Here is a 14366-nt window from a genome sequence, read left to right on the forward strand (position 1 = left end):
GTAGACGGTAGTCTGGAAGTATTCTTACTATAACTATTGTTCACATTTTGTGTATTTAACAATACTTAACATTGATTATATGGATTCAATTTTTTACAGTGGTTGTTTTTATCCCTAACTCACATTTTAGAACTATTCATAAGCACTACTGCTGGGTTTTTGTTTCATCTGCAAATGGTAAATTATGCCTTTAATGAGGGCACTTTAAAAAAGAGTGACATTAGTGCATCTTTGATAAAATGCAGATGGGGTGTGGAGGAAAGTTACATAACATCACTGGGGCGACAAGACCTCATATCTACAAAATGTCAAATGTTCAGGAGAGAAAAATCAAAACAAAATGAAACAAAACATGGCAGCCAAAGCATGACATCAAGACAGCTAGGATTTGGACAGGACATCACTTTATAACAGATTATCTGACCATCAATCCAAAAGAGTCATTTTCACAAAAATTTGAGATACAAGGTCTTGTCACCCCAGTGACGATAAATCTCATTAATTTGCCAACTCGTTTGTGTGCGTGTGCGTGAGAGAGAGAGAGAGAGAGAGAGAGAGCATCCAGTTATTAATTTAGTAAAATATATTAAAATTGTTAATTTCTATTTCCAAGTATAGAATGCTACACACTATAAGGTGTATATCAACTATTTTTAAAAACTTTGTGCAGTAATACCAAATTGAATTGCTGCTGTTGGTGGTATAGGAAGTGAATACATATTATTAGCAAAAAGAATTAGTCTGAATTTTCGTCAGCAGTATCATTCAGGGAGAGATGAAGATAAAACAGCCATCCAGCCAGGGAGTAATATATCAAGGGGTAATATATAAAAGTAATGAGAACTGAAGAAGAGATAGAGAGAAAGAAAAAAATCATTGCGAGACAGCGGATATGATTTTATGAAAGATTATGAATGATGGGCAAGGAAATGAATGTGCACATACTTATGAATAAATTGATGGATCGATGAATTAATGCATGGATGGATTCGAAAGGATTCGAAAGCATCGCAGAATAAGTAAATGGACTTCCTAATGAAGTCCTGATATAGTACAGACAACATGAACTTATGAAAGTTTATGAATATATGAAGAAAGAGATGACAAGATATAGATGATGGGATTTAAGTCAATCAAAAAATGAATTGATTCACAAAGAAGAATTAGGGAAAAGAAAAGCATCAAAGCATCCAAAAGATGAAATAGGGTAGTAAAAGTTGATACATCATATCTGACTTCATGAAAGGTTATCTTATAAGATTTTTGAAAGATGATTTTGCTGGAGAATGAATTCAGAGATCAATTAATTGATGCCAGTATATATGGAAGAAGCGAGATGTGCTTCTTCGTATCCATAATCTTCATTATAATAGGTAGATATTTGGCCAGGACATGGTACATCCCACAGCCTTCTCATTTGCAGCCATACAGGTCTTTATTAGAAATGAAGATGTGAAAGTATCAAAGCATCTATAAGACAGCTGAATAAATTACAGATGGCGTCGTCTACATGTATGCTACCAGTAAAAGGCTTCTAACGGTTTAAAGAAATAGCATTATATCTATAGGTGGAGATAATTTTGCAGGACTTGCACTGGCCTACTCCACATTAAGCCTGTGATACCCAAAGGCGAATCTAGATCATGTACACACACAGTCAGTGATATTCTGAGATTCCTTCTCTGAAGGTTAAACTGTTCTGTTTACCAACAAATTATAATATTATTTGCAATGCATGAAAACACAGTGAGGGTGGACTGGCACACCTGCGTACATGCTAATCGGATTTGTCTAATTTGCTGGTTCGCAGCATCAGTGCAGTTTCTACAGTTTGTACGTTCACCTGCCCCACGGAGCAAGAGGATTATGTGTGGGGCTCTATTGGTCAGGGGGGCAGTGGTCTTCCATTCACACAGGCTTGCACTATTGGATGAGGGTCAAATCTCGCAGATGAATGGAGTCCTGTGTTAAAGGCATTGTTTACCATTTGAAGATGAAACAGAAACCCAGCTTTTGTGCTTCAAAATAGTTCTAAAATGTGAGTTAAAGGGATGCAAACAACCAATATTAGAATGTAAATCAGTATGATCAATGTTAATCACTATGATCAATGTTAAGTATTGTTAAATATGCAAAATGTGAACAATAGTTAAACAATAAAATTGTTTCTGGAATAAACTGCCCACAGTAATGGTTAATTGAGAAGAACAGTGAAAGCTCCATATATTTTAGGCTTTTTTTTTGCAAAATGTTTTATGGTAGGATGTTTTGTGATACAACTGACCTACACATATGCATCAAATGTGATAACTCGAACATTTTTGAGAGCACTGCTCTCAGTGGTAAACAGTACCTGTAATGTGTAGGAGAATGCCTGGAAATGACTTGGATGCATTTAATGTCTTCATCTTGTCTTCCTATATTACTCACCCTTCTCTGCCACGTGATATTCCACCCAGAATATTCAATCAAATGTACTTTAACTAAATAATCTTCTTAGATTAGATAAAATACATATGCCATATATTTCGCGAGTCTACATTTTCACGAATCAGGAATTCCCGACAATTTCGCGAGTGGTTAAATTCGCGATCGGGGAGTCCTGTACTGAACGGAGAAGAGCACACGCGTACATCACATTCACATTGGGATCAGAGTCAATATTTTCGCATATCTTTAATTTCACGAATAGCACCTGACTCACGAAATTCGCGAAAATAAAAACCTCGCGAAATATTCGGTGTATACAGTAATCAAGACTAAAACCATTCTTTGTTTTTTCCAATGAATGGGCAATGTGTGCAGTCATTATAAAAGTGTAGCCTTAGGCCTAAGCCAGAAAATCTATAATAAACAGTATCATGTACTTGAAAATATCTCCTTTTTGTTCAAATTATGTGGTGCTATTTAATAAATGTATTTTTGTACTCACTGGTATAGTAAGTGCCCACTGGGTTTGAGTTCATCACAGCATTTAGAGTATCAAATAGAGTGATTAATGGCTGTTAATCCTGATACTGATAAAATATTACTGTTAGTCGCCATGCGGAACTCTTTTTTTTTTTCTTACAGAGAAGTGTATTGATATGAAGAAAAAAAAAATGATAAGGTTACAGTGAGCAGTCCCAACTGTAATGTAGGCCTACATGTTTGTGTAATTCTGAAATTGTTTACCTTTTTTTTTTTTCAAAGGAGACTTAATTTGCCTAGTACAAACCGACCCGTAATGAGACCAGCAATGGACTGACCTCGTAAATATTCAATAAGCATCAATTATCCATTTCAGCCATTTGTTTTGTAGAGTGCTTACTCGCTGGCACACAGGACACACACTCACACAAGAGGTCCTGCTGTGCACAGCTTCCTCATAATTGCTCTCTTAGCTAGCCTTGCCTCAAGGCTTAAATGTTTTCACAGCATTGTTCAAATACATTGTAGTTACATTTTTTCATAACTTCTCTCCTTAAAAACCAAACAAACAAACACACAAAACACACAAACAGAAATGAAAATTGAAGCTTGTTCAATAATGAATGCTTGCAGATGATATCATTTTTAAGGGGTGATAACATTTTGTCCTGAAAACCACATCATAAGACTTCATATTTGTTTAAATTGTGCTTCAGCCCCCAAAGGGTATCAGAGGCATTTTAAGTTTGTGTTGGTGTATGTGTGTGTATGTGTGCAATAGCCGTGTGCACAAACCCCAAACCTTCTTAAACATGATCAGAGAAAAAAGGGTTTCATAGATTTTCCTAAGACTTGACCCACGAAATGTAGAGAGTATGCACTTTCATGATTAGGGGCCTGTTAGTATTGTTGCTATGGTAGTTACCATTGGATTCAGCTTTTTACACTCGCCAATTAGTCCCGTACTATCTCTTGTCCGGGGCTAAGGAGAAAACTGACCTTTTTACACTCGTATTTCTTAGCCCCGGACTTTCCAAACCACATGAATATTCATAATTATGCTGTGTACTGTACACGTACACGCACACACCGGCAGCACTTGATTACCTCGTTTCTGATTGGTCAGTGAGGGTCGGACTTCGTCTCCGTCGCTTAGCCCAGGATTATTTTTTCGTTCTGTTTACACTCACTTGCTTGGCACCGCAATTGCGGTGCTAACCCCTGCTATTTTGCAGGGCCAGATAGTACCGTACTATCGGTGGGGCTAGCCCACTTTGGCAAAAACGAGTGTAAACAGAAAGTGGGCTAAGGATAGTCCCGTACCAACGGTGGGGCTAAGGCCCCCCTTTAGCCCCACCGTTGGTCCGGGGCTAAGCAAAAATTTACAAGTGTAAAAAGCCCTTTGGATATCGGTCGATTGTTGAGATTGGTATTAACTCAACAAGTAAATCAACTGTGGAGTAAACTTGTATGAACTTGTATACAGGGCCCTTACATTGTCACAACATTTCTGGGATGGTGATAATTGTGTTTCTAAAGGGATGGTATAGTATTGGTTGAGGTGAGGATTCCGCTTTTAACATTTTTTTTTTTCAAGATACTTAGGGATCACTTTATGAAATGTTAAAGAGCATGTAATTCTAAGAGGAATTCAAAGTTTATGTGATAAAAACTGGTTTTTAAATGGCTGATATGTATCCAAAACAACATAAAACAAAGTGATCCTAATAAAAGGTGGGTACTACCTTTTGTTACGATTGCTTTGTTTTATCTTGACCATTTCAAAACTAATTTTCGTCAAATAAACTTTGAATTCCCCTCAGAATTATATTGTCTTCCGTATTTTGAAGAGGTTCTCTCATTATATTAAAAAAAAAACCCATAATCACCAGATAATGTTGGAAACCTGAAGTGCCATTTCACCCGAAACTGCAGGCCTACACCATCCCTTTAAATGATAGTGTAAACATTTGCAATCTTGTAAGGAGCATCAGTGCTCATGTCGGCTTCGAAATTTCTGGGGGTTTATTTTTGTGTTTGTTTCTGATGTCATTAGTATGGAACAGAAGGATTTTGCTGTGAGGGACTTTATTTGTGCAGTATGAATGCTAATCACATTGTCATCAGCACACAAGTCTTTGTATTTTCAGAGATTTTTATGCCTGTGTGAACAAGGATTGCAGTAATCTGTACCGTGATTTGTATGGATAATCTACTACAGTGTAGCCCTTAAAAGGATGAGTCATTGCTATGATTTATTCAGTTTTGAAAGATCTCAGTCCTATCTTTTCTGATTGTTTTTTTTTTTATATCTCTCGTGTATTAGATTATGAAAAAAATGCATAATGCAAAGCAGTGTTGGCATTAGTTCAAAAATTGTACCATTACTTTGCTTTCTGCTGAAGTATTGGTTTTTCACCTTTACATGTCGTTGAGACAGTTATCGAGTTTAGAATGCTGTTCTTTATTCAACCAACCCCCCCCCCCCCCCCCACAGCGATCTAACACTGCAGAGTTTAGGCACATGGAATGAATGCTTGGTATCATAATATTATCCATGGAACTTTCAAACATTCCATGAATAGTTTTATTCAGGAAAAATACACATAGGAAAATATGAATGTTTTTGGATAAGTTTCAGGATTTGTTTTTTGGTTATTGTTTTTTTTTTTTTTGTCAATAACTTATAGGTACAGGATGCAATAGAAATTGATTAGAAAGCTATTTTTTCCCACATTCGTACATCTTTCAATCAAGTAACTGTTAAGTCATGTGAAAACATGGTATGAGACATACCACCTTGTTGGTTTTGCTTGTCATTTGAGACTTAGAAACTTCCTGTTCACAATACATCAGAAGATCTGTGTTTTTACTCTCAATTCCTCTTTGAGGTGCTGCAGGGGAACTTTGGATGGGGGGGGGGGGGTAGGGGAGGTAGACCCCACCCACCTCTCTACCACCTATTCCCATGCTAGGCCTGTTCACACACACCCAAAAATATTGAGTCTTAAAAGTCAGTTCTTGCAATGAGATGCAAAAACAGATAATTCTTGCGTGCAGATGAATACTATAACATCACTATCGCCTCTGCATGGCTATGCAAAAATCATTCTTTCTTGATTTTCGTCAAAAACCCATGATAAGTTTGCCCCATGCATTGTACATTGTGAACGGTACGCAAAAGCAATATCGCTTTTTGTTCATGCCATGGTTTAGCTCACAGCACTAAGCCTGGATGAGGGTGGCTAAGGTCAAGCTCCTCCAGACATTGTGTTGCCGTACGCAGTTCGGAGATTTAAAGTGCTTTGCTTACAGCCAAGTGATACCTTTACCAGTGGGTAAATGGCTCAAATAAAATTGATCTGGCACCATGATCCAAAATTTTGTATAAATAGACCTGCTATAAATTGTGAGGAATTGAAGGAGCCCAGAGAGACACAGGTAAGAGCCATTCCCACTTTAATAGCCCAGTTCTCATGAGACGGGGTTCATCCCTTTAAATCTTGTCAACAACCAATGATGACCTCAGAAATATGTTTGTGATAACACGAGACAGATCTAGAGAGCTGCATCATATAAATATACAAGGTACTGATGAATATTATATCTGATTTGAGAGAGCAGGACTCTTAGCAGAGATACACATGTTCGTCATACGGTTTACCACTCAGTCAGTCTAATTATTCAATCACATTTCTATCCCGGTTATTTTCGTCTCTCTATATCCCCCAGGACTTGAGTTCCTTTGCTATGCCCTTTCTGGAGAGCGAGGAGCAATCACCGGGGAGCTCACGAGGGGGCAGCACTTCGTCCTCGCCAGGGGGCAGCATCACAAACATCGACAGCGCACGGCGCTATACATTTCCCAACAACGCAGCCAAACCCGTGAGTACTTTGTACATAAGCTTCAGACTGACCTTGCCTTACTCCCATGCTTATAAACATTGATCTGTAAAGGACGATGGAGTGGAGATGTCTTTTTTTTTTCCTTCCGTACATTCTGTACATCACATTTTAAAGTAGAGCACACTTGTCAGCACGGCTAGGAATGACCCCTCTAGCTTTTACCCTTTCAGCCTTCCAATACGTGAAGTGCTAATTTCTCCTTACCCTGGAAAAAAAAAATATCTTGAAAAATCATAAGCTTGTAATTCATTTTGGGAGTCATTTTGCTACTTTAGATTTGACTGAAATTGGTTTTGGGTGCTAATCTTCATTTCAGGTACGAAGACCTTGTCATTTATGGACTAGATGTAACTCTGTTTGAAATTTCACTTGTTTTGTAAGGTCAAAGATTTAAATGTGATTTTATTTTATAATGACATTTTACAAGAATATGATCGTTCCAATTGCCAGTATGACAAAAAGGAAGGTACAACAATAAACTGAGTAGTGTGGTCTCCTGCAAGAATATGTGTAAACTTTCTAAAATTCAAATGGTGCCATTTATCAGTTACAACAATGAGAAAATTCTCTAACTCATCTAAATGAGCATTTGCACAAAGGATTTTTTTTTTAATAGGTAAAGTGCCTTTACTAACCCAACAGTGAGTTTAGTTCTGCTGGGTAAGTCGGCTGGTAGGTCTGAAGTACTAGTACTGTAGCCCGCAGATTAAAGGAAGTAACTTCAATGAATAAAGTTCAGCCATGTTTTTAAAAAAGATCTATTGTTTCCAAAAATCAATTGCAATTGAAATTGACTTATCCATTTTTGAATGTTTATTCTTATGTATTTTTCAATGATATGCAGGGCAAGCGAAGATGGCATAGTGGACCTTCCACCTCAGCTAGTCAGACAGCCGCCTCACCTCATGGAAAGCCTGTGTACAACTCAAGATCAGGTAAGAAAGTTCAGTAAGAAGTTTCCTCTTTCCTTCCCCCCCCCCACCCCCACACACACCCTCACACAAACACACACACCTGACCCTTACGTGGTTAATTAAGGGTGTGAAATCAGTTTTATTTTCTCCTTTTTTTTAAATGTCTTTACTGCATAGTGTACAAACTTAATATTAAAAGGATGATATTTTCCATTTTCCACTGCTGGGGAGGCTTGTAGTATCAGCATAATAAAACCAGTGATAAGTCCAAACTCCGTTGATTTTTAGCCTTTGGGGTTATGGTGTTAAAGGTTAGGAGTTGGAATCACATGTATGATTAGGTAGAAGTACTCATTTAAGGCCCGGTCCCACTGCACTTATGGATGCAAAGAGGATGTAAAACGTAAAAAAATCTTACCATCTGTTGGAAAACGCTACGCATCCGCATACGTGTTTCATATGCTCTATCTATCGAGCATCCGTCCACTGTGACTTCATCCGTGCAAAAAGTTTTAAGCTGCTCAAAACTTTTAGAACAGATGAACTTACCGCCGTGTACGATGTAAATCCACGACATATACGAGCAACAAACGTTGTATGTCCGTTATCATCCGTTAAACATCCGCTGTATCCTCTCTGCATCCTTTGGGCATCCTCGCAACTCACATCCGCTGCAGCTGAAAATGGAAAGAGGGAGGAAAGATAAGGTACATGGAACGTCTGTACATCATTAGTAGCACGGATATAGAAAGGATGTAAGCATATGCATCTCGTATATAAAGTATTTAAAAGGGACAAAGCGTTTGTTTCCTTTAGGCATACGTGATGCATCCGCTTCATCCGCTCTGCATCCACTCTTTCTGCTATGCGTTCGCTTTGCAATTATCTCCGGTAACCCCTTCGGAGCTGTCATCCACTTCCATCGGCTTTCATCCACTAGGCTTCCGATGAACATCCGTTTAACATCCCCGCTACATACTACCCATGTCCATTCTTTTCCTTTCTGTTTTCGCAAATTTTCGCTAATTTTGTCAATTTCTGGAGGGGATGAAAGCGGATGGAGCCACCCCCGAAATTTTGCTCGTCCGCTGTGTCCTTTCTGCATACGTTTTGTGTCAATCGGCCAGTGGGACAGGGCCTTTAGTAAAGGGTACTCAGCCTATGACATTTCAACTCTGGCTAGAAGAAGAAACTGATATAGATATTCACGTGGTACAGTAGGTTACTGACTTGAGGTCAGAGGTCATAGGTCAAAGTCATAGCACACAGTAGGTCAAAGAGTGCATGAGTTTGAAGTACAGACAAACTAGTGAAGGGAGATAAATTTGAATGGAAGAGTATGCAGTGAAGCATGGACATTCAAACAAAATTATGCAGAGTTTAACTACATATGTAGCATTCACTGTGGCCCTGCTTTGAATTCTTGTCCAGTATCTGGCAAATGTCTTTTAACTGCCTGCTTTGTGGTGCCATAAATCATTGTTTAATAGCCAGGCGTTTAACTTGAGCATTTATAGCCGCTGTGAGCAAACAGCACAAGCCATGCTCTGATGTTGTTGGGCTGTGAACAGGAGAGGGCAGCAGATAGTAACCAAATCCCATCCTGATTTGGTCAGCGAGTGTTGTGCTATCTTGCCTCAGTGCTCAAGCTTCCATTTGAAATTATATCAGCAGCAATTGAATGATGAAAATGAACTGAGATGGCTGTATGTTTGAATTCTAGGGACAAAGACATTTGTTCCAGATACTCTTGAATGAGTCTTTGCCCTGGAGATGAAATAAATGTCTTGATTATCTAATAAGCTGGAGAATATAAGCCCACTGACCCTACTTTTCTTTTTTTTTTTTTGGGGGGGGGGGGGGATAGGGATGGGGAGGGGGAATGTGCATGATACAATATAAAAGTAAACATTGGATGTTGATGAAACTTATTTTCTTCTTCTTCTTCAAAATACCGGTACTCCTCAACATTCCATCTGGAACCAAATGATATTTTCAGTGTACAGTGTATGATGTATCTCATCTTGAACTATATTTAAACATTCTTTGTATGAGTTTAGAAAAGTTTTTTAACCCAGCCAATAGTTTGATAGAGTATTCAAGTACTTGGCTGGTGCATAAATATAAGGATTCTGTGTAAGGGGAAATATTGCCATTTTTATTTTTGGATAATCCTAGAATGAGTGTATATACATAGCCATTATACTTAGCAGAAAGAGAATGCATTTTTTAAAAAATAATAATAATAATATTTTAGTAACGTTCTGCAGAAGTTTTATTTGCTACATATTGTATGCTATCATCCGAATAGAATTGTGACGTTGTGAAATTTATTTATCTGAGATATTAAAGACAGCATTTTATTAAGTATAAGAACAGTTTCATTGTAATTTTATGGCTTGCATAAGCTGAATAATGGCCTTCAGTCATTTGGTTTTATTGTTCAGTCCCATTTGATGAAGTGAAGCTGTTGTATTAAACCATAGGTAGGGGACAATGGAGTGTGGAAGAGCACAAGGAGGCGCATTCATATTTACTGTATACGCCATATACATTATATTTAGGGAGTTTATTTTTTGTGAATCGGGACTTCCCGATAATTTCACGAGTCATTAAATTTGCAGTCTTCGAATACAATAATGAGTGGAGAGATGTAAGGCACATCACATTCTTGTCAGAACCAGCGTTTATATTTTTGTGTGTGTGCTTTTGAATTCTCATATACACGTTGCAGCACCCAACTCACAAAATTCACGAAAAAAAACCCCAAAAAACTTGCGAAATATTTGGCATGTATACTGTAAAAGTGGAAATTTTTGCAGTGTGGAAATTTTTGCTCATTTCGTGTTAACCAGAAACCCGCGCATAAATAGAAACACACAAATATTTTTTGCACGTCATATGGTCCATTAATAACTGTCTTGATTCCGCGGAATTAAAAATACGAAATTCATCTTACCCAGCTGAGAGAAAAAATTACTCAAGCAAATATAACCACTATTATGTTATACAGTATTTCAGAACATTTTATTGATAGTCCTAAGGAAATCAGTGATACATATTTTTGTTGATCGTTTGACCTTCATTTGACTTGATGCACTCAAAATGAATTGAAAGAAGTACAAGAAATGTTGTTACATTTCTTCTCCAAAGAGTACAGTGATACTCAAACACATTCTGTATCATAACCCAAATTTCTTCAAGTGAACAGGCGTGGAAAGCAAGAGAACTGTCAAAACAGAGTGATCCATTTTTCCATGGATGAGTGCCGTCGTGACAGGATGAAAGAGAAGTTGTTGTTCTGTGCATGCACAATTCATCAGGGATGGGGGGTGGGGGATGGGGTGGAGGAGTGGGGCAAATGTAGGAAACTGTTTACCACTGGGTGCCCTGCATGTACACCAAAACATTGGAAGGCTCATAACTTGTCCCAGATCTTGGCAAACAACTTGACCTACATTCCAACCGGATCGAGGGATATAGCGTGGGCTTCTTACGGATACAATGCATAGATTTGTAGTTGCGTTGGGTCTCTATTGTATGAAGCTCAGGGCATACCCTGGTGGTATGACATAGTATGATATATGTATGTATGTATGTATGGATCTAGATGGATGTAGAGAGAGGAAGGCGCTAGACCGAAGTGGAATATTGAGGTGTACCATCACGTCGCATGGCCAGCAAAGGAGGTTGGGTATTGATAACGGGAGGACTGATATGATGGCATTCAAGGAGTTGGTCTGCTCTGGAATATGACATGCGATTCCGCTGACATATTGGCGTTTTAACTGCTGGGGCTCCCCTGTTCCAGGGAAGGGGGGCTAAATTGCCGGCAGACAGGCCACAACCTCCCTCTTGACGTGATCATCAGCCATCATAAAAGGACATTTTTGGGGGCTGGGTTGGTCGAATGTCACGCCATGATTGCCAACTGATGGGACTGTGCATGCGTTACGTTCTGTCTCTCCGAAGTGACAGCCCAAATGACTCGTATACATCTTTTTGTGACAGCGGGGAGCATGTGAACAAAAGGATGTTCCCTTTTAGCAGGAATAGAGGTAGGCATTGTGTCGTGTGAGATGCGTGTTGTGTTACAGGACAGATGTACATGTCTCTCCTCTGCCGACAGTGCAATCCGCAACTTCGCTAATGTACTTAACGACAACGTATAATGTTCCTTACCCGCATCCATAAATCAGCTCTCTGGTTTTCATGCCCTTCTCCAATTGTACTTTCCTGCAGCTGAAATGTACTGCATTTGCATTGACCATTGCTATGTCTGGCAAGTCTCAAGCTAAGGCTATAGATTTTATAGATACCTTATGCCCCTCATATGTCTTAGCAAAGCAATATGTATTTCAAGATGGTCTAGGTTGAATGATATGCCATGTGTATAACTCACTGAATGTAATTATTATATGACTGTGACTTCTTTCAATCTGGGCAGCTGAATGCCCTGTTATATATGATGATATACCACAAATACATGTGTACATGATGAGTTGCCCCAAACATTTTTGTTGTTTGTTTTTTTTTCAACCTTGGTAGTTTTTAAATTCTCCAGATCTGCATCTTTGTTAGGACAAGATTTGCCCCACATTTTATTTCCAAAACTCTTGCCACAAAAGACAGTTGATATAACCAGACAAAGGCAGTCATAAGAAAATTATCTTTGAAGTAAGATACATTTAACTAAAGATGGTAATATGCATCATCAAGAAGTAAAATCAAGGTTCCAAATCTCAAACCTTGTCCCTTTGATTGGAGGAAGCTCAGATATCAAGCTCTTAATTTAATCTTGAGCAAATATGAAATTTCATGGGTAAATTACAGTTTACTGCCAGCCAATCAGAGAGCTTTAAAGTGTATCTGTACACAGAAATTTAGTTTTCTGACATTGTAGGTTATTGTACAGGTAATATCCATATGAAATATAAGAGTGCAATGTTACTCACATGCAGAGATATAGCAATATTTATAAAATGGGTTCAAGAATGTAGCCAATAGGAAGCGCTGAAATGAGTCACGTGTGCTTCCTTTATTCTAGTCCCATTGCACTGCATGTTAAATCCTATTGCCGATCGTCTGTGCGTGCGGCGGCTCCTTTGAATTGCATGCATATGTACGCGCTGTCAATCCTGTAAACAACTTCTAGTTCGGGCTGCCGGCTGGCTGACCTTTCTTCCCTTGTGCATAACATGTGTGGCGTACGTATACTCTACTATACGTACACTTTGTACAGTACAGTAGACCAAGCGTTGTGGGACCGGACGCGTACATGGAGTCACTTTGAAGGGCAAATCCAACGATTTAGCAGGTTAATTCTCACGCCGTTTTCAGAGTATGTTGTCTAGTAGGCCTATATGAGGAGTCTATATCAAGTCTTTAAGGTAAAGGGTGCATATTCTATGTAAAATAAGTAAGTTTTCATGCGGGAACTTAAGTGTCCGGAAACCCAACCCCGTGTGGTTATACTGTATGTGCGGGATTTCCAAGTGCGACGTGCGTAAATGTTTGGGACGAACATCTTTGGACGTCTTGACCCACAAAGGTACGTGAAAAACGCTGAAAAATGCTGTTAGTTTTCGAATTTTCGACCCATTTTATAAAACAAATGATGCACAGGATTATTTCGTGGCGTTAGTGGAGGCGTAGCTCACTCTCGGGTATTTACAATGTAGTGCAACATGCACTCGGCTTCGCCTCGTGCATGTTTCACAATTGTAAATACCCTCGAGTGCACTATACGCCTACACTAACGCACTCTATCCTGTGCATCATTTGTATAATAAAGAGACATGGAGCAATCTCTAAAATGCCAAAAACTACATGCGCCTTGATCTAAGAGAAGTCTTCTGGCCTTTTCGATTGCGTAGTTCGATAATTTTCTGTACTATCAGTGTATTACGATACTCTCAAAACATGCAAATGCACGCAAATGTCCATGTACGCAGCTAGGTTGGTGCTACCGCGCCGCGTCGGGCCACTGACCAGGCAGCCACGGCAGCCTCTACTCATGCGTATCGCATATAATGGCTCGATGAGGCGATACTAATAAACAGTATTCGATATAGCTGTGTGCCGATGGAGGCGAACGAAGGAAACGTGCACACACCGATGGTCTACGCGCGGCTACTATTTTCAGATCTGGCTACTATTGCAGCGCGCACTAGTGCGTGCTGATTTATTAAAATTAATATTTCACAGTTTGGGACATTTTTTGTGATGGGATAGAATTTTCTCTAGAATTCTCAGGACATGCTTTCACACCTCTCAAATTTAAATTTTAGCGGAGAGATTCCCTGTAATTAGTAAAGCACGCAGCACTCCCAGAAGAGTGTACTGTAAACGTGGAAATTTTCGCAGTGTTGAAATTTTCACGCATTTCGTGCAACCAGAAGCTAGTGCGAAAATAAAAGCATGCAAATATTTTTACTTGCCATATGTTCTAGTAGTTGATGTCTTGATTCCGTGGAATTAAAAACACGCGAAACTTAATCTTACCTGGCCAAGCGCAGAAAAAAATTAGTCGCACGAAAATATCCACTTTTACAGTATGCTTGTTCTTCTAGGGGATTTGGCGGTGTCTCCCATACCTGAGGTACAATCCTAGTACTAGATTAGTGTTTATGCATA

At 38.9% G+C, this 14366-nt stretch overlaps 1 protein-coding gene across 1 annotated transcript in view; it reads left to right on the plus strand.

Moving 5' to 3' along the window:
* The window catches only part of LOC139716766 (5'-AMP-activated protein kinase subunit gamma-1-like), a 110248-nt gene that overhangs the window by 58340 nt on the left and 37542 nt on the right, over window positions 1–14366 (plus strand). The window contains exons 2-3 of the mRNA XM_071628302.1: window positions 6643–6795; window positions 7661–7751. Coding sequence (XP_071484403.1) covers window positions 6643–6795; window positions 7661–7751 — 244 coding nt within the window. The remainder of the gene's footprint in view (window positions 1–6642; window positions 6796–7660; window positions 7752–14366) is intronic.

Source organism: Diadema antillarum, unplaced genomic scaffold, assembly GCF_040938485.1.
Source record: "Diadema antillarum isolate AM-2024a unplaced genomic scaffold, OU_Dant_1.0 scf00000069, whole genome shotgun sequence".
In the NCBI taxonomy this organism is placed as follows: domain Eukaryota; kingdom Metazoa; phylum Echinodermata; class Echinoidea; order Diadematoida; family Diadematidae; genus Diadema; species Diadema antillarum.